This window comes from Patella vulgata, chromosome 1 (genome assembly GCF_932274485.2).
Source record: "Patella vulgata chromosome 1, xgPatVulg1.2, whole genome shotgun sequence".
In the NCBI taxonomy this organism is placed as follows: Eukaryota; Metazoa; Mollusca; class Gastropoda; family Patellidae; genus Patella; species Patella vulgata.
Window position 1 is genome coordinate 76,488,474 of NC_065879.2, and position 25,346 is coordinate 76,513,819.

General features: G+C 36.7%; 1 protein-coding gene across 1 annotated transcript in view; it reads right to left on the minus strand.

Moving 5' to 3' along the window:
* Positions 1 to 25,346, minus strand: part of LOC126808887 (lysine-specific histone demethylase 1B-like) — a 37,845-nt gene that overhangs the window by 675 nt on the left and 11,824 nt on the right. The window contains exon 10 of the mRNA XM_050533932.2: positions 23 to 157. Within this exon, the coding sequence (XP_050389889.1) occupies positions 23 to 157 (135 nt within the window). The remainder of the gene's footprint in view (positions 1 to 22; positions 158 to 25,346) is intronic.

A 25,346-nucleotide genomic window follows, 5' to 3' on the forward strand; every position in this document is an offset into this window, starting at 1 on the left:
TATAATTGATATGGGTTATTACCTGGTAAGCTATAATTGATATAGGGTTATTTGTTTGACCTATCAACAACTGAGCACCTTGTCCTACACAATCAACTAATTGATGTGTATCAAATATTCTACCACCTAAACGATCTCTGCCTTCCAATACTTTTACCTAAAACAAAAGGAATATAAATCTCTTACATAAATCCGTTAAAAGGGCATTATTACAGTCAAAAAGGAAAACAAGCGGTTGCCATGCTCTACTCTTGCGAGAGATGGATAGAGAACAAGCAAAAAAAAAAAAAAGTGATTTTTCGTACAATCAGGGACCATAATTCAATAAGTAATGGTCTGAAATGTGCGAATATCAAGAGCAACTGAGAACTTGGGGATATAAATATATTTTAAGTTTCATCAAAATCAGACAAAAATTGTGACCTCTAGAGTGTCCACAACCTTCATGCTACATACTTTTACACTATTTACTATTTGTATACAAGGAGCGGCCATTTTGTCAGGCAGTTTCGTTTTGATTTTCCTGAATGAATGAATGAAATATGGTTTTATGGCATGTCAGCTCCAACCGGGCTATATTGCGCCAAACATATGGTGAATCTGAGACAAATTAAAACAATATCACATAAATGAATTTATATATGTAAATAAAAACAAATATCACAGAAAATATATTAATTAAAAATAAATATAACAAATCTTTTACATATATAAATATTTAAAACGATATACATGATTAAATATATACAATTAAAATTGATTATAAAAGTTTGTCTCTTTTAAAAATGTTAGCACTTTGTCATATAGCTCCGGTTGAGCAAATAGCTGACGTACTGACTGGCAACGGTAATATTTAGATCTAATGTTCTTGAGATGTTTGCACTCAATCAAGATGTGTTTCACTGTCAAAGGAACATGACAGTGAACACATTCCGGTTGAGGCTCTTGCTTCAAAATGAAATGATTTTCCTGAAATTCAAAATCAACCTTCATTACGGTGCAATACTGACATTTTTAAACGGTTTTTAAAATCAGATAAAAATTGTGACCTCTAGAGTGGTTGTCAAGCAAGATACGCCAGAATTTTACAAGAGATGGACAGAGAACAAGTTAAAAAAAAAAAAGCGATTCGACATAAAATCAGGACTAACGATCCGATACGCGGAAGTATCGAAAGGAACCCAGATCTTGGGGTACAAACATATATTTTAAGTTTCAATTTCATTGAAATCTGATAAAAATTGTGACCTTTTGTCAGGAAGTTTCAGTCTGATTTTCATCAAATGCAAACTCAACTGTCAATATGGTGTAACGTTTTTTTTTTAAATCGGATGAAAAAAGTGAACTCTAGAGGAACAACAACCGAAAAACACAATTTTTCAAACATACAGGTGTCATAATCCAGGAAATAACGGTCCAGTGTGCGCGAATATCAACAGGAACCAAGATCTTTGGGATATAAACATATATTTTAAGTTTCATCAAAATTGGATATACTTTTACACTATTTGCGTACAAAAGGAGTGGTGATTTTGTCAGCCAGTTTCAGGGCAGATTTTCCCGAAATTTGAACTCAACTGTCATTAGGTTGTAACACTGATATATTTAAAGATACATTAGTTAAGAGTTTAATAAAGAGTTGGCCATTCTTGCTAAAATAATTCAAAAGTAGATGATAACCAGTGGCTGCCAGGCAGTATACGCCCACATTTTACAAGAGATGGATAGAGAACAAGCTAAACAAAATGCGATTTTTCGTAAAATCAAGGGCCATAATTCAGGAAGTTACGATCCGATATGCACGAATACCGATAGGAACCAAGATCTTTGGGTTATAAAGATATATTTCAAGTTTCTTCAAAATCGGATCAACATTGAGACTTCTAGAGGGTCCACAACCTTGATATACCATATATTTACATATATTTATTTGATTTTTTCGTACCATCAGGGGCTATAATTCAGGAAGTTACGTTCCGATATGCGCAAATATCGAAAGGAACCAAGATCTTTGGGTTATAAACTTACATTTCAAGTTTCATCAAAATAGGATTAAAATTGTGACCTCTATAGAAATGAAATGAAATTTGGTTTTATGGCACGTCAGCTCCAACCGGGCTATATTGCGCCGTGACCTCTATAGGGTCCACAACCTTCATATACCATATTTTTACGCTATTTGAGAACGAAGGGTGGCCATTTTGTCTGTCAGTTTGGGGCCGATTTTCACGAAATTTGAACTCCGCCGTCCTTAGGGTGTCACGGTGATATAATAATACGTTTTATTAAATCGGATAAAAAATATGACCTCTATAGGGTCCACAAGCTAAAAACGCGATTTTTCGTACAATCAGGGGCCATAATTCAGGAAATTACGATCCGATATGCGCGAATATCGAAAGGAACCACAAACATTGGGTTATAAACTTACATTTCAAGTTTCAACAAAATCGGATAAAAATTGTGACCTCTATAGGGTCCACAACCTTGATATACCATATTTTTACGCTGTTTGAGAAAGAGGGGCGGCCATTTTGTCAGTCAGTTTTGGGCCGATTTTCACGAAATCCGAACTCAGCTGTCCTTAGGTTGTAACGGTGATATAATAATACCTATAGGGTCCACAAGCTAAAAACGCAATTTTCTGTACAATCAGGGGCCATAATTCAGGGGAAGTTACGGTCCGATTTGTGCAAATATCGAAAGGAACCGAGATCTTTGGGTTATAAACTTACATTTAAAGTTTCAACAAAATCGGATAAAAATTGTGACCTCTATAGGGTCCACAACCTTGATATACCATATTTTTACGCTATTTGAGAACGAACGGCGGCCATTTTGTCCGTCAGTTTTGGGCCGATTTTCACGAAAATTTGAACTCAGCCGTCCTTAGGGTTTAACGGTGATAGAATAATCGTTTTTTTTAAATCGGATAAAAATTATGACCTGTAGCGGAACCTCAAGCTAAAAACGTGATTTTTCGTACAATCAGGGGCCATAATTCAGGAAGTTAAGTTCCGATATGCGCGAATATCGAAAGGAACCAAGATCTTTGGGTTATAATCATACATTTCAAGTATAAACTAAATCGGATAAAAATTGTGACCTCTACAGTGTTCACAAGCTAAAAACGTGATTTTTCGTACAATCAGGGGCCATAATCCATGAAGTTACAGTCCGATACATGCCAATATCGAAAGGAACCAAGATCTTAGGGTGATAAACCTATATTTCAAGTTTCATTGAAATCGGATAAAAATTGTGACCTGTAGACTGTTCACAAACAATTGTGGATGGATGGACGGACGGACAGGGGCGACGACAATATACGTCCACATGAAAATGTGGGCGTATAAAAACAAATTGCACATAATCTGAGTTTACAGACCGGATTGTGATGAAACTGTCAGAATAAGTAACAAATGGTTTAGTTATTCAGGGGTAATTTTTCGAAGTTCAATTTTGCCAAATTTAAAAATCTATTAGCAGTCTTTCAGTTTCAACATAAAACACCTAAATAACAAGATATTACTTTAATTCATAACAAATGATAAGATTTCATTCTTAGAATTTTAAGCACTGCTACAGGTAGTCGTGACAGTTTGTGAATGCGATGTAGACTTTTTGTTAGGTCTTAAGACTTATGTCTGAAGCCAATTCTTGGGAGTGGCTTCCGAAGCCCCACTCACTTTAATTGTTATTTCCTCAGAAAACAATTACGTCTGCTTTTTATCGTGTGCTACTATTTTGTTCAATCGGACACATCCGGTAATTAATGAATAAACTCTATTTACTAGACTCAGGCGATATAAACAATCTTTGTGTCAATATCCCAAATGACAGGCATATTAATGATTAGCAGTTACTGCGAATCAAAAACATTTGATTTTAATTTTTGATTAGCAACTGACAAAATATGTATCGCAAATTGCGCCCTGTAGTTAATCATTTACATTTTACCTGATTTGAAAGTTTGACAATTTTTTTTTTTTTAAATTCAATTTTATAACATCACTTTAAAATATCAGCTAGGTCAAATATCAAAATTCTAATGTCATCGATTGATTGCTAATAGTTAATGGTTTCCCAAAATATAAAGATAGTGAAAATCGAATCAGAATTGCAGGACGTGATAGATTTTAAAGAATTGCTTCCGTTTTCAAACGTCGTTTTCAAAAGGGTGATAATTTGAAAATTTTATTATGACGTCATGTAGACTTAAGACCTATGATTTCAATTGGAGGGCAAACTATTACTAACTAAAATGACTTAATTTCATTCTAGAAGCACTAAACCCATATTTTGGTTAAAATTTAAATTGGCATCCAACATTAAAGGTCCTGTGCCATATTCTCACATTATTCATTTTTTTAAAGTTCCACAAAATCTTTGTTTGCAAATCAAATGTGATGAAATTTTCAGAATAAGCACCAAAGCACTTAATTAATCGATTAGCATGAACATTTTACCTGATTTCAAAGTTTCACACTTTCAAAAAATATATAGGTCCAAAATCGAAATTCTAATCGCTACAATTGAATGCAAATTGTGAATGGTTTCACAAAATATAATGATATTGAAAAATCGGATAAGAATTGTAGGAGGAGATAGATTTTGGAGAATAACTCACGATTTCAAAATGGTGGCATTTCCGGTGAATTGTAACTTGATGAGATTATTCTAAAACGTTGATAGAAGATTCCTATTTACAAATATTTTTAAATAAGGCAATATTAAAGAAGTTGAAAATCTGACCTTGTTTTCAAAAGGGAGATAATCTGAAAATTTTTGTTGACACTGTTGACTTAAGCCACCTATTTGTAAGTTACGCTCAGAATTTTCACTGCTTTCAATTTTAAGCTTAAAATAGGGTCATTCTATTGAGAAAAACCTTGCAAATTACGAACAGCTACCAATTGGTGAAAACTGCATTAAAATTGAATGCAAAATAAAAAGTTTCCTGTGATATCTAACGTTAGTTTATCTTTGTCTATGATGTTTCCCCTTGTCAGTGGTGCAGAACGGAGGGCCTGACAAGGACAGCTGTCTAGTCTTTCGGATGAGACGAAAAACCGAGGTCCCGTGTATACATTAGAATGCACGTAAAAGATCCCTTGGCAGTTGGAATTCGATATAACAGTGGGCGATAGTGCCGCTGCCCGGGCAAAATTTCCCTCATAGCACACTGTATGGCGTATGCCCGTCTTCATTAGCCCAGTATAGGAGCAGAACAGTAGGACGTTAAACCCCATTTCATTTCATTTGTCTATGATGTCACCTCCTGCTATCATTTTTAAAGTATTAATTATTCATTCAGCTTTTGAACTAAATACCTTTCATCTCGAGACCTTCTACAAAATTTTGCATGACCCCAAAATGCTTCCGTACCTTTCAGATAGTATAGAGTTTAATTCTATAGAATATGTACTTTTTCTGAAAAAGCATCGACCAATAAAATTGCTTAGCTCTGCTTAGCTTTAGTGGGAAATGTTAATCATTGAACTCAGTCAAGACATTCACCTAATGAACATCTACATCAAGTTTAAAGATTCTACTGCAATTAAAAGCAGAGTTGTTAAGTTATAAAGTCTCGACCAATCAAATTGCTTATCACTACTTAGCCTATGCAGAATATGCTCATTAACAAACTTAGTCAAGGTATCGATTCAATGAAACTACACCAAGTTTCATCACACTCACTTTTTATTAGAAGTGAAGTTATCGTGTCCAAAAGAATCAACCAATCAAATTGCTTATCTCTGCTTAGGCCTACACAAAGCAACAAATGCCCATCTTCGAACTCGATCAAGGTATTCTCATCAAAAACACCTACACCAAGTTCGAACATTTTAGTTCAATTAGAAGCAGAGTTATTGTGACGGACAGACCCATTTTAATAGCCCCCCGCTTTTTTCGAAAGGCGGGCAACAACAATAGTTTTTATACTAAGTAATAGTACAAAGATAGGTTGCCAGGGAACGAAACAAATGCCCACAAGTGTTGTCGCATATTTTTTCTTTTGTCAGTAATCAGAACATTTACAAAACAGGAAAATCTGATTACGAGTATTAACCCATGACACTCATGACATAATTACCAGAAAACATTAGAATTTGTTTGTCTCATGACCTTAATCAATTTATACTAACTTTAGCCTCTTGAGTGAATAATTGAAATGGAGTTTTAGCCGTAATAGGGATGTTTACGAATCAATTAACACTTTATTATTTTGTATTCTTATAAACACACCGTGTGGCAATCAATTGCGTAGAACTAGAAGCCTGATCAAGAAACATCCTTACTGGTATAGAAGCCAGATCAACTATGGGGGCAGGGGGTATGAACACTCTATGTCGCCCTCATTCAGGCTCATTGGCGTAGAAGACAACTCAAAAGTGTGTTCAGGCCCGTGATTAAAGCAACAAGAAATTAGTTGAATATAGTCTTATTTATGTGACTTGTAACCGAAATACCACTCTGTAACAACTTTAATTTCGAGTTTTGGGGGCGAGGCAAACGAAATGACTGAAAGAAAAAAAGCCCTGTTTAGATTACCAGCCATGTTTATAATCACGCAGGTCTGGAGATGTCACAAAACTAGAGCGTCCAAAGTGACCAATGGCCAAAACTCTGGCAGTAACTATCGGAAATTGTCTCGGGACCTTAAATACTGTATATAAATGTACAGTTTATACTGTGTATAAAATGATAGACGGACAGGGGTGACTACAATATACAACCAAATTCCAATATGGCCGTATAAAAGTGATAGATATTCCAAACAGCTTATACAAAATCATCTAGATTTTAAAAATCTGTTAACAAGTGGTTGACATGCAAGATACGCCAAAGATAGGGCCCATCCCCTCATTGTCATGATGCTTCACATTGAATTTGAACAAATCTGTTATGCAATTTCCATGCAAGATATGACCATATTTTCCAAGAGAAAATTGTTCCAATGCTTCATATTGAATTTGATCTGAAATACATGTATTATAGTCGGGTGGCTCAAGAGGGAGTATCCACAGAGTAAAAATAACCAGAGTGGCAACTCACATTACGACCCATAGAAACACAGCGACGCACAATGCATCTTGGGAATTGTCTGTAATAAACACACACTGACAGTTCGCTCAACGATAAGGCCTATTTTACTCAACATCAACATGATTTACCTTTGCCTTCTATAAGAGCTTATTATTGTGTGATTCTCTTATTTATGTTATGTTAATAAAGTAAGCTTTCATTAAAATATAAAATAATAATTTAAGAATATTAAAATTGAATTTATTTCAAATAGGCATATAACGTTTTCCAATAAACAGATTTGAGCCGTTGCTTGTTTTCCAAGATAAAATACCTTTGGCTCCAACGTTGACTCACTGTGACTTTATGAATTTCAAATAGGCATATAACATTTTCCAATAAACAGATTTGAGTTGTTGGTTGTTTTCCAAGATAAAATACCTTTGGCTCCAACGTTGACTCACCGTGTGCTTTTATAAATTTTGTTCTATTAATTAATGTAGGCTTTCATTTTAAAAAAAAATAAAATAATTAAAGATATTAAAATTCTATTTTAAATAGGCCTATAACATTTTTCACTAAACATTATTTGAATTGATTGGTTTCTCTTTTTACAAACAAGTATAAACCAAAAACAACTTGAGAATGAATACTTTGCATTACTACGAAATTATCCATTTTACAATACTGGACAAAAATATATTAAATTATTATAAATCTGAAGTTTGCTCCAGATATCCATGACATTAGGTCTGATCTGTGTTCAGAGTTACTTTTATTTTTGTGATTTTTTTGTCTACTGATTATTTAGAAATAGAAAATTTAATTTATACTGTGTACTATTATGGAATTATCTGCCATACAAACTAAAGTTAACCATACAGCATACTATTACTAGATAATCACAGAGTAAATTAAAATTATTTTGAATTACTGAATGGTTTAAAATTAGCAATAGTGCTTCAGTAAATATTTTATTGGTCAGATTAAGGCCTACCAGTAAAAGGGGAAATGTGATTTTGAATAGCATAACAGTATTAGACTTACTGTTTTATTAAAAGCTTATTGCAACTGAAAATTGAGCAAAATAATATTTTTGTTATGACATTTGGAAAGGTTTATTACAATACCATAAACTTAACACTTAAATTGTTTACCACAAGTAATTATAGGCCTACACAGAATCACAGTTTTCGATACACAATCTTAGAAACCAGCAGCTGCCAGACAGGATACGCCCACATTTTGCAAGAGATGGATAGAGAACAAGCTTAAAACAAACAGGGACTGAGATTTTTGGGATATAAAGATATGATTTAAGTTTCATCAGAATCGGACAAAAATTGTGACCTCTAGAGGATCGACAACCTTCGTATTGCATACTTTTACACAATTTGCGTACAAATAGCGGCCATTTTGTGGTTTCATTTAGCTTTTCCCGAAATTCGAATTCAACCTTCATTATGGTGGAATGGTGAAATATTTAAACGGTCTTTAAAATCGGAAAAAAAAAAAATTGTGACCTCTAGAGAATCTGCAAGCTAAAAATGCCATTTTTCGAACAATCAGGGGCCATAATCCAGGAAGTTAAGTTCGAGTATCCATGATTATCAAAAGGATCCATGATTTTAGTGTGTAATGGTGATATATTCACACATTTTTTTTAAAATCAGATAAAAATTGTGACCTCTACAAGGACCACAAGCTAAAAACGCGATTTTTCATACAATCAAGGGCCATAATTCAGGAAGTTACTATCCGATATGCCGAATATCGAAAGGAACCAAGATCTGTGGGTTATTAACTTACATTTCAAGTTTCATCAAAATCAAAAGAAAATTGTGACCTCTAGATATATAGATTACTTCTAGTCCTACAGTATTCAGTACTCTACATTGGAATATATCATAATATGCAATATAATGCCAATTAACCAATTAAATATGAAAACATCTTTCACCAAATATGTAATCTTACAAAATAAAATTTTTGATGATATATATTGCTGTTATTATAATCTATTGTGTTATTATGGCTCAGTATATTTATAGCACTAGGCCTAGCACTCGACGATAACTTGTCGTATCGTACTCGTAGCAGACGACGCGACGTAGACTTAGCTCTTTTTCTTCAGGAAAGCTGAAGAATTTTAGTCCCTTAATAGTCCCTAAAGTTAAAACACCCAGCGTAGGACCTACTCTGTGTACCATATCCACCACTCGGATGTTTACATTTTCTTCTGTTCAACTACGAAATGTCTTCTTTAGCCGCCATGTTTAGTGACATTACAGACAAACCCCAAGATGCAGTGCGCGACCTACTTTTTATGCAAATGAAGTAGTTTTTGCCACTCTGGTTATTTTTACCCTGTGGAGTATCACCACCTGAGAGAAGGAAATACATGTATCATAGTCCGGTGGCTCAAGAGGGAGTATCGCCCACCGAGAGAAGTAAATACCCGGGTACATGTATCATTGTCCGGTGGCTCAAGAGGGAGTATCGCCCACCGAGAGAAGTAAATACATGTAGAATAATCCGGTGGTTCAAAAGGGAGTATCACTAACCAAGAGAAGAAAACACATGTATTATAGTCCAGTGGCTCAAGAGGGAGTATCACCACCCAAGAGAAGGAAATACATGTAGAATAATATGGTGGTTCAAGAGGGAGTATCGCCAACCAAGAGAAGAAAATACCCGGGTACATGTATCATTGTCCGGTGGCTCAAGAGTGAGTATCGCCACCCAAGAGAAGGAAATACATGAATACATGTATTATGGTCCGATGGTTCAAGAGGGAGTATTGCCATCCAATAGAAGGAAATACATGTATAATGGTCCGGTGGCTCAAGAGGGAGTATCGCCACCCATGAGAAGGAAATACATGAATACATGTATTATGGTCCGGTGGTTCAAGAAGGAGTATTGCCATCCAATAGAAGGAAATACATGTATAATGGTTCGGTGGCTCAAGAGGGAGTATCGCCACCCATGAGAAGGAAATACATGAATACATGTATTATGGTCCGGTGGTTCAAGAGGGAGTAGTGCCATCCAATAGAAGGAAATACATGTATAATGGTCCGGTGGCTCAAGAGGGAGTATTGCCACCCGAGAGAATTAATCAGACCCAGTTTATCTAGAATGTTATTTGCTGTAGATTACGATTCTGTCTGGTGATAAGACATTTGAGCAAATCTATTAGATGATCATCATTTATATCAACATTATCACATTTCCTGCCATTTTTAAGCATCAGACCGCCTTCATACAGCCGTCTCCTTGGTGTCTCCATTTGACGTCATTAAAATTGCGCTAATTAAATTAATTAAAGGATATAAAACGTGTGTGATGTGTTAGCTCAAACAGCATTATACTAGATACTTTCAGATAGTTGAGTCAGCAACACCTATATTAAAGGTGACAGTCAGACTGTTAGTGACAAGATCTCAAGTTAAACAACTTATATACAAGGTGAAAATCACCACACTGCTAGTGGCAAGATCTCAAGTTGAACAATTTATATCCAGGGTGAAGATCTCAAGTTGAACAACTTATATCCAAATTGAAAGCCACACTGTTAGTGGGAAGATCTTGAGAACAAGTAAGTAAACTGACTAACTACTGGTAGTGTAACCAGCAAAGGTTGTTATTGATGTTGACAGTTTATCATACTGATTTCTTCTTATTCATAAATTATAAACACTTGATTCAGCTAATTATAGAACTTTATCTAGATACAGTAAATAACAATTATAAATAGCAATTGTGGCGCGTCATCCGAAAACGCAAAACACTATCTTATGGAATGTAACTTGTTTGATATCGAAAGAAATGAACTTTTCGATTCTTTACGGAGAATCAGCACCATAACCTTAAATATACTTCTTTGGGGTGATTCTAGTTTAAATACTGACATTAAGAATTATGTCTTTAATCAAGTACAAAAATATATTAAATCAACCAAAAGGTTCAATTGATAAGTATGCGTAATGTAGTTTCATTTTTTTTATTATTATTATTATTTGCACAACTGTAAAAATGTTGTTTTTTCTTTTTGAGTTTTTCCCCCTTCCATCTTTCGATTTCTTTTTTATTATTATTATTTGCACAACTGTAAAAATGTTTTTTGGGTTTTTTTTTTGGTTTTTTTTGTGTACATAATACTACTACTTTGTGAGTTTTTCCCCCTTCCATCTTTCGATTTCGATTTTTTATTTGCAAGGGTGAATACTCATATTGAATTTCAAAAGAAGATACTAAATCCCCCAGCGAGATTTTTTGGGCATGTCGAAAAAATTACTTTCATAACCCAAATATTTAAGAATTTCTCTATAATGGGATTTTTAACTATTTATTATAACATTTATATCCTTTGTTTTTGTATGTTCTTATCAACTGTACTATTATAACTGTCAATTACAATGTATGTGGAGAGGGCATCGGTAAGTTTTCGTAACTTTTGTCCCAATCCGTTTGTACTTTATTTATGTTCTAGTACAATAAACTATGTTTGAAGCAACAATTATAACAGACAATATCCAGAACTGTTTAACTTTGGCAGTATAATTCAATTTTTTGGTAGGACAAATTTGTCATATTGGGTATCTACGGTGTTGTATAACTGACCACACTTAAATAGGTGGGCACTTCTTGCATAATGATAAGTACTTGTGCGGTCTTGAAAATTTCCATCATATAAAGTTCAGCATTATGATTGAATAATTTAGCACTATCATAAGTTGTATCATGGTTGTAATAAAAGTTCTTAATCTCCCGGGTATTTGGATGGCCAAATGGTTAGCATGTGCGTGCTTTATCCTGTCATTGAGTCAACTTACGTGGTTTCGAATCCCCGGTTGTATGTGACCAGGAGTAGGGTGGCCTGTCCAATTTCGTGGGTTTTCTCCGGGTCCTCCCACTGCTAAAGACCCCTACACACAAGCGAATTATGGAAATAGAAATGAACCATGTGTTAGTCCCGAAATGACCTAGTTTGTATTGAGTGGACATTAAACCCTCTCTCTCTCTCTCTCTCTCTCTCTCTCTCTCTCTCTCTCACTCTCTTTCTCTCTCTTTCACACAGTTTGAATTATTACCCAGTTGGATAATAAGAGAATTTAAAGCACTTGTTACATCATCTAACTTTTTTACTTGCACTGTAGAGGATTCTTCTTTATTAATGTCTTGTTATAGCACATATTCCACATAAAGTGAAGATTATGGGCGATTAGTGAATGAATTTCGGCCTAGCCTCGACCATCATTACTAAAGTAGGTACGATAAAAAAACATAGTCTCGATTATCCATTTCATGATTAAATCATGAATGGAAGTCGAACAGCTAATCTGAATCTAATCCAATAAACATTGCAGGCTAGCGATGACATCGAGAGTTGATTATGGTCTGGATAAGTTAATTAATGTTTAATTAATAATTTAGATAACATTTCAGGCTTAAAGAAAGACCTGAAATAGGCAGATTTAGCTCTTGCATAATGTATGTTTAACATTAATGTTTATTTATCTCAGCTCTGTGTACATGATATTCTATTGTATATTTACAGAATGCTGCTTGAACGTTGCAAATCGACACCGGATAATCAGAATATACTGATTAAAGCTTTCGACAATCAACAAAATTCACGAGCTGATCAAAAATTTTCAACCGCTCTCTGTCAAGACAACCAACTAATGAACCCATTAGATAAAGATGTCATACCAGTCTCCACTAAGTATTTAAAAAGCAACCATCATCAACGGCGAGCCCAGTCCTGTCCAAAGATAGACAGGAAGATAAGTGCTGACATTGATTTCCTTGTATTCTTGTATTCTAAAACGATAAGAGATAGTATATCAGCAGGACCTGTTGATTTTAAAATTTCCATGGGTTCGATGATATACAGTAAACCGAACACTGCCGTCATATCAACAACATATGATTCTGTGCAGAATATTTTCCACCTGAGTTTAATTTCAACCACCTTCCATTCACTTGATAAAATTAATGAACAGCGCAAGATGTATGCAACAATCGCATTTTTTGCCGGAAAAAAACAGCCACAGAGGACAAAAAAGTTACCACAGGCAAATGAGGTTAACTGGCAGACACCATTTCGGTTCAAACATTTAACCATGAGACAACTTGAAACTGGAACCTTGCGATTGCAATTTTTTCGCTGTTCAAGATTGGGATTTAGAAGTACAGTTATAGGAGAAGCTAACTTAGTTTTACACAAGCATTATTATAGACAGTCTCATGTTATCACTCTTGTGATTGAATCGTAAATATAAGCATCTGTATAGACAATCCCATTAATTGTATAGCACATCACACTTGTGATTGAATCGTAAATACAATCATCTGTATAGACCATCCCATTAATTGTATCGCACATCACACTTGTGATTGAATCGTAAATACAAGTATCTGTATAGACAATCCCATGAACACACTTGTGATTGAATCGTAAATACAAGCATCTCTGTATAGACAATCCAATGAATTGTATGACACTTGTGCTTGAATTGTAAACACAATCATCATTAATTATACACAATCTCATTATATCACACTTGTGATTGAATCGTAAACACAATGGATGATTGGATAAACAGTGCTTGTCTGCAACATCATTATTGAGGAAGAAGACGTTAAGCCACCAAGAGACAAATACATCGAATCATTGCCAGTGAGGCAGAGCGGTTGGTTCACTCATTATATTGGCATTGTGATGAGGCAGTGGAGCAGAGGTGTTGGTCCACTCGTGCCATTGTGATGAAGTGGTGGCCCGGAGGTGTTTGTTCACTCATAACATAGCTATTCTGATGAGATGGTGTTGATCCTTCTCGTTATCTTGTCATTCAGCTGAGGTGATGGGGCGGAGGTGTTGATCCACTAGTTATATTGCCATTCTGATGAGGTGGTGGGGCAGAGGTGTTGGTCCACTCATCAGTCGTACCATTGCTATTCGGATGAGGCGGTGGGGCAGTGATGTTGGCACACTTGTTATATTGCCATTCTGATGAGACCACCGTGAGGAAGTGTTGATCAACTCATAAAGTGGTGGAAACACTAGTCGAATCAATTGGCGCAAAATTACAGTTGAGTGAGTGGACATTGATTCACCAGTCGATTGCATCTCCTTTCATGTCACATGATTAAACATGGCAGCGACCCGTACGTAACTAACGTACAAAACTTAAATGGTAGCTGGCTTTGTAGCATGTCTCTGATGTTCAGAATGGGCAGCGACCATGTCTTCAAACCATCATGTGACTTCTCAATATCAGTAATGAATGAATGAAATATGGTTTAATGGTACGTCAGCTCCAACCAGGGTATATTGCGCTAAACATATGGTGATTGTTTCGAGATGAGCTAATCATATCACAAAAATTTTATGTGCATAAATGAAAACAAGATAACAGTATATTCTACAGAAGGTATGAATATCTCAAGAAACATAACTGCAAGGGTGATCTTGCACCTCGTTCGCTCCTTGATAAGCGAGACCAGCTCCAGGAAACAGTCGCCACTACTATAAGTTTCTCATCGGAAACCTTGCGCGGTACCCCCCCTCACCAGTTGCCACCACCAGCCACCTGAGCCCACGCCACCTCACACCGTCAGGGGCACCTTTCCCATGTTTCCGAAACTGGGACCACAACATCTGCCCGAGCCGTTTAGTAGCGGAAACATGGGACACGGTTTGCTCAAACCGTAGTGACATCTGGAGGGACAGAAACCGGTCCCAACCAAACCTGCAAGAAGAACTCGAGCGAGACCCGTCGCTCGCTTGCCAACTTACTGAACTAGACTCTTCTTTTATTTCTGGCCTAATAAATCACTAACTATTTACCTTCTACATCTATTTCTTCTCTTTCTTATTCTGGCCTCCGGGCCCCTGGCCCGACCGGGTCCTGTTTTCCCCACTAAATCCGCCCAGTCTGAAGAGTTCAATACGAACAAAACTAGTCCTCCGCCTTTGCCCGAAAACCCCGGTAAAGGACAGACACGTCGACCTTGTACCATACCTAACCCAAGTATTAGGATATTCCTGACTCTAGCCATAACCCCGGTTAAATCACTGACAAGGTTCAAAAACAGGAAACTAGGGCCATAACTTTAAAAGTAATTAACGGAAATTGCTGAAATTCAATAGGCTTCTGCATTTCACTAATTTAATAATGGCTTATTAATTTTGACAGACAGACAGACGGGGGCAATGGCGATATACGTCCACATTTCCATGTTGGCGTATCAAAAACAATCTTTTATGCATATTATATAAACACTAAACTAGAAAATATTACATATAAATATATCTACAAATTAAAATTTTTAAAAAGTTAGCATTTGGCAATATAACCCTGGTTGGGCAAACAAGTGATGTTATGACTGGCAACGGTAATATCGTGATCTTGTTTAACAACTCAACACAAACTAGGTCATTTCGAGACTAACACTTGGTTCAATCTTATTTTAGTAATTTGCTTGCACGTAGGGGTTTTTAGCAGTGGGAGGAAACCGGAGGACTCCGAAAAAAACCTACTCCTTGTCACGTACAACCCGGGAATCGAAACCCCGCCAGTTGACTCAATGACAGACGTTATGATACAGCGCGCACATGCTAACCATTCAGCAGTCCAACCCCACAAATTCTGGTTGAGGCTCTCGCTTTAAGATGAAAATGTGAGTTAAAAAAGAATGACCTATATGCCATGCTGTTAGCAATCCACCAAAATCATACAAAGAAAAGGACGATCTTGGAAGCCATCAATATAAAATGATACAAACCAGCTTTAAACAGAGATAAAGGCATCTATCTACCACGTGCATATGATGCAATTATCACAGGAAATTAATTAACACTAATTAATAAATAAATATGTGTGAGATCAGGGCTGTCGGTAATTTTTCACAGTTGATTAGCAGCACTGCTAATCAAAAAGTCCAATTTCGCCAAATTTGATTAGCAAATTTAAAAATTGATTAGCAGTTTTTCAGTTTCAACATAAAACACCTAAATAACAAGAAATTACTTTAATTCATAACAAATATGATGATTAGATTTCATTCTTAGATTTTTTTTAGCACTGCCACATTCAGTTGTGACAGTTTGTGAATGTGAATGTCTGAAGCCAAATCTTGGGAGTGACTTCCGAAGCCCTACTCATTTTAATTGTTATTTCTTTGTTACGTTAGAAATCTTCTTTAGAAAACAATTTCGTCAGCTTTTTATCGTGTATTACTATTTTGGTTCAATAGCGCGCACCTTTATTATTATTAACTAGACACACGCGATATGAACAATAATATTTTACGGGAATTCTTACTTTGATTTATCATGTTACAATACGTTAAGATGTATTTATTTTTATTATTGGCGCTATTGCACTTTCGTACCTCTACCAGTTCCAGTGGATGGATGGGAAGTTCGGACTCTAGGTCAGGGTCAAGGTCACGGATGGTTAACGGTGACTAGTGGAGGTCACTACGACCTTTCACATTGACCACGCCCATTGACTTCCTTTCGGACACGGGCCCCTCTCCGTTTGACCCTTTTCTGACAGAGCAGTGTGTGACAGAACCAAGGTAAACGTCCATGATTCAAGCCATGGTGATAGCCTTCGAAAATGGTTACGGGGTCAAGGTCGTAAGTCAAGGTCAAATGTCCAAAAAATGACTTTGAAAAGTTTGAGTTTAGTTTTCTGTAACATGACCTCGACCTACGACTTTGACCCAATCATCTTTTCCAAAGGACGTCGTCTCTGCTTTCACCTCGAACATTAACTTTGAAAATACAGTAAGAAATAAGGCCACGGCAATCATAAACGCAAAGGCCCTGATATGGATGGGAAGTTAAGACTCAAGGTCACGGCAATATTCACACCTAAAGGACAATCCACTGATCAACACCAAATAGTATTTTATAGAACATGGTGGCTTCGCGCAAAAATTAAAGTATACGAAAATTATATTAATTTTTATGAACTGCAGAGATAGGCAGGGCGCTATTGCACTTTCGTACCTCTATCAGTTCCTGTGGTCGTAGGAACTTGAAATTATTAGAGGATGTTACGGGGGACTAGCAATGACCACACACCAAATTTCAGCCGAATCGATCAATAACTTTTTATTTTACCGACCTTTTAATTTCTAACGAGAGAGAACTTTATCTGTTTGACGCCATTTGCTTTGTTTACTATTTAGACTCGAATAACAAGACACTAAGACGGAAACTGACACACTGCACTAGCTGCCTATCGGCGCTATTGCACTTTCGTACCTCTACCAATTCCTGTGGTCGTAGGAACTTGAAATTATTAGAGGATGTTACGGGGGACTAGCAATGACCACACACCAAATTTCAGCCGAATCGATCAATAACTTTTTATTTTACCGACCTTTTAATTTCTAATGAGAGAGAACTTTATATGTTTGACGCCATTTGCTTTGTTTACTATTTAGACTCGAATAACAAGACACTAAGACGGAAACCGACACACTGCACTAGCTGCCTATCTCTGCAGTTCATAAAAATTAATATAATTTTCGTTTACTTTAATTTTTGCGCGAAGCCACCATGTTCTATAAAATACTATTTGGTGTTGATCAGTGGATTGGCCTTTAGGTTTGAATATTGCCGTGACCTTGAGTCTTAACTTCCCATCCATATCAGGGCCTTTGCGTTTATGATTGCCGTGGCCTTATTTCTTACTGTATTTTCAAAGTTAATGTTCGAGGTGAAAGCAGAGACGACGTCCTTCGGAAAAGATGATTGGGTCAAAGTCGTAGGTCAAGGTCATGTTACAGAAAACTAAACTCAAACTTTTCAAAGTCATTTTTTGGACATTTGACCTTGACTTACGACCTTGACCCCGTAACCATTTTCGAAGGCTATCACCATGGCTTGAATCATGGACGTTTACCTTGGTTCTGTCACACACTGCTCGGTCAGAAAAGGGTCAAACGGAGAGGGGCCCGTGTCCGAAAGGAAGTCAATGGGCGTGGTCAATGTGAAAGGTCGTAGTGACCTCCACTAGTCACCGTTAACCATCCGTGACCTTGACCCTGACCTAGAGTCCGAACTTCCCATCCATCTCGGACCCTTTGCGTTTATGCGTGCCGTGACCTTATTTCATTTTTGGGACAGGGCCAGGGTAAACGTCGATGGTTCAAGCCAAGATGATGGGCTTTGAAAATGGTTACGGGTCAAGCTCGTAAGTCAAGGTCAAATGTCCCAAAACTGACCTTGAAAAGTTTGAGTTCAGTTTTCTATAACATGACCTTGACCTACGAATTTGACCCAATTATCTTTTCTGAGGGACGTTGTCTTTGATTTCACCTCAAGCATTAACTTTGATAATACAGTAAGAAATAGGGTCACGGCAAGCATAAACGAAAAGGGCCCGAGATTGATGGGAAGTTTGGACTCAAGGTCGAAGTCAAGGTCACGGATGGTTAAAGGTGACTAGTGGAGGTCACCACGACCTTTCACATTGACCACGCCCATTGACTTCCTTTCTGACACGGGCCCTTTGCGTTTGACCCTTTTCTGACCGAACAGTGTGCGACAGGACCAAAGTAAACGTCGATGGTTCAAGTCAAGGTGATAGCCTTCGAAAATGGTTACGAGGTCAAGGTCGTAAGTCAAGGTCAAATGTCCCAAAACTGACTTTGAAAAGTCCGAGTTTAGTTTTCTGTAAGATGACCTTGACCTACGACTTTGACCCAATCATTTTTTCTGGAGGACGTCGTCTCTGCTTTCACCTCGAACATTAACTTTGATAATACAGTTAGAAATAAGGCCACGGCAAGCATAAACGCAAAGGGCCCGAGATGGATGGGACGTTTGGACTCAAGGTCAGAGTCAAGGTTACGGATGGTTAACGGTGACTAGTGGAGGTCACCACGACCTTTCACATTGACCACGCCCATTGACTTCCTTTCGGGCACGGGCCCCTCTGCGTTTGACCGTTTTCTGATCGAGCAGTGTGCGACAGGACCAAGGTAAACGCCCATGATTCAAGCCAAGTTGATAGCCTTCAAAAATGGTTAAGGGGTCAAGGTCGTAAGTCAAGGTCAAATGTCCCAAAACTGACTTTGAAAAGTTTGAGTTCAGTTTTCTGTAACATGACCTTGACCTACGACTTTGACCTTTTAACTTTTCTGAAGGACGTTGTCTCTGCTTTCACCTCAAGCATTAACTTTGATAATACAGTAAGAAATAGGGTCACGGCAAGCATAAACGCAAAGGCCCCGATATGGATGGGAAGTTTGGCCTCAAGGTCAAAATCAAGGTCACGGCAATATTCACACCTAAAGGCCAATCCACTGATCAACACCAAATAGTATTTTATAGAAAATGGTGGCTTCGCGCAAAAATTAAAGTATACGAAAATTATATTAATTTTTATGAACTGCAGTGTTAGGCAGCTAGTGCAGTGTGTCGGTTTCCGTCTAAGTGTCTTGTTATTCGAGTCGGTTTCCGTCTTAGTGCCTTGTTATTCAAGTCTAATTAGTAAACAAAGCAAATGGCGTCAAACGGATGAAGTTCTCTCTCGTTAGAAATTAAAAGGTCGGTAAAATAAAAAGTTATTTATCGATTCGGCTGAAATTTGGTGTGTGGTCATTGCTAGCCCCCCTTAACATCCTCTGAAAATTTCAAGTGCCTACGACCACGGGAACTGGTAGAGGTACGAAAGTGCAATAGCGCCTGTCAGATACCCATGGTGAATCTAGTAAATTTTTTTAAATACATAATAACTGAACAATGGGACAGCAAGTAATAAGTGTATTGATAACTTTCTGATCACAATAGTACCCTAGTAATAGTATGCCCTCTGTGTTTGTGTCTTTATATATTTATTTATTTCAACTGCGATAATCACTGAAAATAAGTTATTAGATGTAAATTACCTTGTATATGTTTTAGATAAGTTTCCTTCTCATCTGATACTATACTAATGTTAAGATTAAATGGTTTCCCCTTTAATTAAAACAGTAATTGTGTTCCATATTATGGTTTTGTGTTTATTAGGGTAGTTATTATCAACTCCAATTATATTAAATTTTGTAACGGCCTTAAAAAAGTTATTTCATAACTTCATAACTTTTTTATTGGATGGGGGGGGGGCTGACTGGGCTGCAACCAGGCCCCCCCCCCCTCCCCTATCCCCACATTATTAAATGCCTCCCAAAATTAGTTCAAATGATTTATTATATCATTTATTATGGTGTATATTATGTTTTATGCAAATAAATCCATCTATCTACAATAATAGGAGTCTTTGTACAATGATCAGAATATGACCACCTTTTACTATGGATGCAAGGGCCCCAGTGATATATTCAGCTAGCCTGGGTCTGTAGAGTTGATTTGATACCTAAAATAGTTGTATACAAATTTTTCAAAGAGAAACCAAGTCAAGTGGTGGTGTTTTGATTCCCTACTTGTTTGTGACAAGGAGTATGGTCGCATGTCTAACCTTGTGGATTTTCACCGGGTCCTGCAGTTGCCAGCCATTGCTAAAGACCAGATACACAAGAGATTTATAGAAATAAAAAAAATTGAACCATATGTTATAGGAATTGAACAATATGTTAGTCCCAAAATGACCTAGTTTGTGTCGAGTTGATGTTAAACCTCATTTCTTTCTCTCACCAGCCAACCGGTTCCCCCCCCCACCCCACTTCCACATACAACTGATCCGCAACACAACAAGTAAACAAGATGGACCTTGGTTTGTTCGTCCGCTCCCAGAAAAGGCGATACCAGACAAAAATTCCCCGAAATATCCGGTTTTTAAAAATTTCACTCAAGCCTGTACTTATAGAATATACATGCAAATCGACCTTTCCAAGTGAACGAAAGAGAGACACGGGGTGTAACATCCTATTGACACAAACTAGGCAATTTCAGGACTTAAATTAGGTTCAATTTTACTTCAATACTTGCGCGTAGGTGCCTTTTCTCAATGACAGACCTTATGATTCAACGTGCATGTGTAAAACCATTCGCTTACCATCACTGCCCTCCAGAATAAATTTGTACCACATTGTTATAAAAAATTGCTTCAATTCTTCTTCCCCATTGACAGCTCATATTTTATGATTACGAAGCCCCAAGCTTATGATGCTCTCCAAGGAGCATTGATAAGTAAATGCAATAGAATGTTGGCGCCCCTTTTGAAAAGCTTTGGATATTTGGATTCTCGTGAAGCTTTACAAGGGATGCTGATAAGTATATATAATAATATAATTTGGAGGCTTTGGCATCCCTGCTGCTAAGCCTGGCATGCGATCTTGGTGAGGAAATGCAGGGTTCAATATTGCCATTGGATCTATTTTACAAATTATCTAAGTTTTAGACCACCACATTTTAACTTTATTATTAGATGAACACTGCTCTGCTATCTCTTTATTCCTCTCTATTGTATTCAAGTAAATAAACACATAAATATTGATAGATTAGCTTAACTTTTGTTTAAAAGTTATTTAATAGCGTTTATAAAAACTAAATGACGAAAAAAACAAGGTGCCATGTACACACTGGCAAGCATGTAAAAGATCCCTAGAAAGTTCGAATTCGATATAAGAGTAGGCTGTAGTACTGCTGTCTGGGCAAAATTTCCGTCAAAGCACACTGTATTGCATATGCCTGTCTTCAATAGAACAGTAGGAAATGAAATGAAACGAGGTTTAACATCCTACCGTTCTGCTTCTACTGCCGTGCAGTGTGCTATGAGGGAAATTTTGTCCTTACAGGGGCACAGACTGCAGTACAAAGTTTGAACCCATTTCATTTCATTTCTAAATAACAAATTCAGTAATTCAGATGGCAAGCTGAACCAGTGGTTGCCAGGAAAGATAAGTTCGCATTTTGCAAGAGATGGATAGAGAACAAGCTAAAAGAATAAAACACAATTTTTTGTACAATCATGGGCCATAATCCAGGAAGTTATGGTTTGATATGTGCAAATACCCAAAGAAACTGAGATCTTCAAGATATCACATATATACTTTTACACAATTTGCGTTCAAGGAGCAGCCATTTTGACGGGTAGTTAAGGTCAGATTTTTATGAAATTCGACCTCAATCATCATAATGGTGTAACAAAGATATATTTAAACGATTTCTAAAATCAGACAAAAAGCGGTTGCCATACAAGATACGCCCACATTTTGCAAGAGATGGACAGAGAACAAGCTCAAAAAAAGAAGTGATTTTTTCGTACAATCAAGGGCCATAATTCAGGAAGTTACAATCCGATATGCATGAATATTGAAAGGAACCAAGATCTTTGGGTTATAAACATGTATTTCAAGTTACATCAAAATCGGATCATAATTGTGTCCACTCTCTAGAGGGTCCAAAACCTTGATATACAATATATTTACAATATTTTTTCGTACGAGGGGCAGCCATTTTGTCCGGCAGTTTTGGTCCTATTTGTACGAAATTCGGACTCAACCATCATAAGGGTTTGACAGGGATATATTCAAACGTTTTTTAAAATCGGATAAAAATTGTGACATCTAGAGGGATCACATCCTAAAAACGCAACTTTTCGTACAATCAAGGGCCATAATTCAGGAAGTTATGATCCAAAATGTGCGTATATCGAAAGGAACCAAGATCTTTGGGTTATTAATATGTATTTCAAGTTTCATCAAAATCGGATCAAAACTGTGACCTCTATAGGGTCCACAACCATATTTTTACGCTATTTGAGAACAAACGGCGTCCATTTTGTCTGTCAATTTTCACGAAATTCGAACTCAGTCTTCCTTAGGGTGTAACGGTGACATAATAATTCGTTTTTTTAAATCGGATAAAAATTATGACCTCTATAGGGTCCACAAGCTAAAAAGGCGATTTTTCATACAATCAGGGGCCATAATTCAGGAAGTTACGGTCCGATATGCGCGAATATCTAAATGAATCGAGATCTTTGGGTTATAAACTTACATATCAAGTTTCAACAAAATCTGATAAAAATTGTGACCTCTATAGGGTCCACAACCTTGATATACCACATTTTTACGCTATTTGAGAACGTACGGCGGCCATTTTGTCTGTCAATTTTGGGCCGATTTTCACGAAATTCGAACTCAGTCGTCCTAAGGGTGTAACGGTGACATAATAATACGTTTTTTTAAATCGGATAAAAATTATGACCTCTATAGGGTCCACAAGCTAAAAACGCGATTTTTCATACAAACAGGGGCCATAATCCATGAAGTTTCGATCCGATACATACCAATATCGAAAGCAGCCAAGATCTTTTGGGGATAAACCTATATTTCAAGTTTCGTAAAAATCGGACAAGAATTGTGACCTGTAGAGAGTTCATAAAATCGGGGGCCATAATCTAGGAAGTTACGGTACATTATGTGCGAACATTGAAAGGAACCGAGATCTTTGAGTTATAAACCTATATTTCAAATTTCATCGAATAAAAATTGTGACCTGCAGTGTGTCTACAAACAAATTGTGGACGGACAGGGGCGACTAAATAAAAATGTGGGTGTATAAAAAAATGTAAATAATTTGAATTCATATTTAAAATAACCTTAAAGGCACATTATGTAAGATTAGATAAAGAGCTGACAGTTCTTGCTAGAACAGTAAAAAAAATAGATAGTGAAAAGTGAATATGTCGAAAGTAGCGTAGAGTAGCGTAGCCTCGATTGTCAATGCCACCGTTGTTCTGACAATAAACACAGTCTAGATCATCCATTTTTAAAGTAAATCATTATAATACCAAACAGTTCTAATCCACTTAATATCAGAGCCATCCGTTGGCATCAAGAGTTGATTAAAGAAAGACCAGCAATAAGCAGATTTATCTCTTGCATAATGCCTGATTAAGACACATCTCCAAGCACTGACCTTATTTAATTTTTAAAGTAACATATTTTTCCTAAATGTTCACAATCACCACTAAGAAAATATACAATCCTCATAATTAAAAGTTAAATTTTGTCCCAAATTTTTCGTACAATCTAATTTCAACATGTGTGGCTCTGTGCTTAAGATGTTCGCTCGCTAACCTGGAGGGCCAGTGTTCGATACCCATGTTGATCCGAGAAAGTTCATCATGATTTTCTGGTATGGTTATCCCTTGTCAGTAGTGCCTGGCATGGTACAACATATAGTACTTTGGATGGTCCCGGGTACACAATGGCTTGCAAGTAAAAGAACAATTGGCAGTTGGAATTTGACATAGGAGCACACTGTATGACATCTGCCAATCTTCATTAGCCTAGCCAGAGGAGAAGAGTGGGGTGTCAAACCCCATTTCATTTCAATATGACTGATGTAGGAGACTAGAAGGCTTTCTCAACACTTTCAACGTGTATAAAATGTCAAATAAAATTTTATAAACGAAACTGAATTCTCTGTGTGACATTTTCTTCTCGAGCTACCCAGACACAATTCATTATACTATATAATACAGGGACATAACTCTATGAATAGGGTAGATAGATAGAAATGGGGTTTAACGTCCACTCGACACAAACTAGGTCATTTCGGGACTAACATATGGTTTTTAATTTTATTTACATAATTTGCTTGCGCGTAGGGGTCTTTAGCAGTGGGAGGAAACCGGAGGACCCGGAGAAAACCCACGAGGTTGGACAGGCGACCCTACTCCTTGCCACGTACTACTGGGTATTCGAAACCACGCCAGTCGACTCAATGACAGACTTTATGATACAGCGCACGCACGCTAACCATTCAGCCATCCAACCCCCTCTATGAATAGGGACTATTAAACCGGAAATAGGGAATCAAGTAGTACCACTCATGTTGCAAGACATGTCAATTTCGAGTAATTACATCAGTATTCAATTTGAAAAAAAAATAAATCCAGTGTATCCTCCACGTTTTGTAAATAAAATATGAAAAAATAAATACATGTAAACATATTGTAAAATGAGAAATCAAAATAAGAATTCACGTAAAATATTATTGTTTATATCGTATGTGTCTAGTTAATCGACTTTATTTGTTAAATTCCGTGTGTGTTCGATTGAACAAAAATAGTAACACATGATAAAAAGCAAACGCATTTGTTTTTTAACGAAGATTTCTAATGTAACGATGAAATAATAATTAAAATGAGTGGGGCTTTGGAAGCCACTGCCAAGAATTGGCTTTAGACATAAGACCTAACCAAAAGTCTACATAACAATAAAATTCACCAGCTGTCACAGCTACCTGCAGTAGTGCAAAAAAAATCTAAGGAATGAAATCTAATCATTTGTTATGAATTAAAGTAATATTTTGTTATTTAGATGTTTTATGT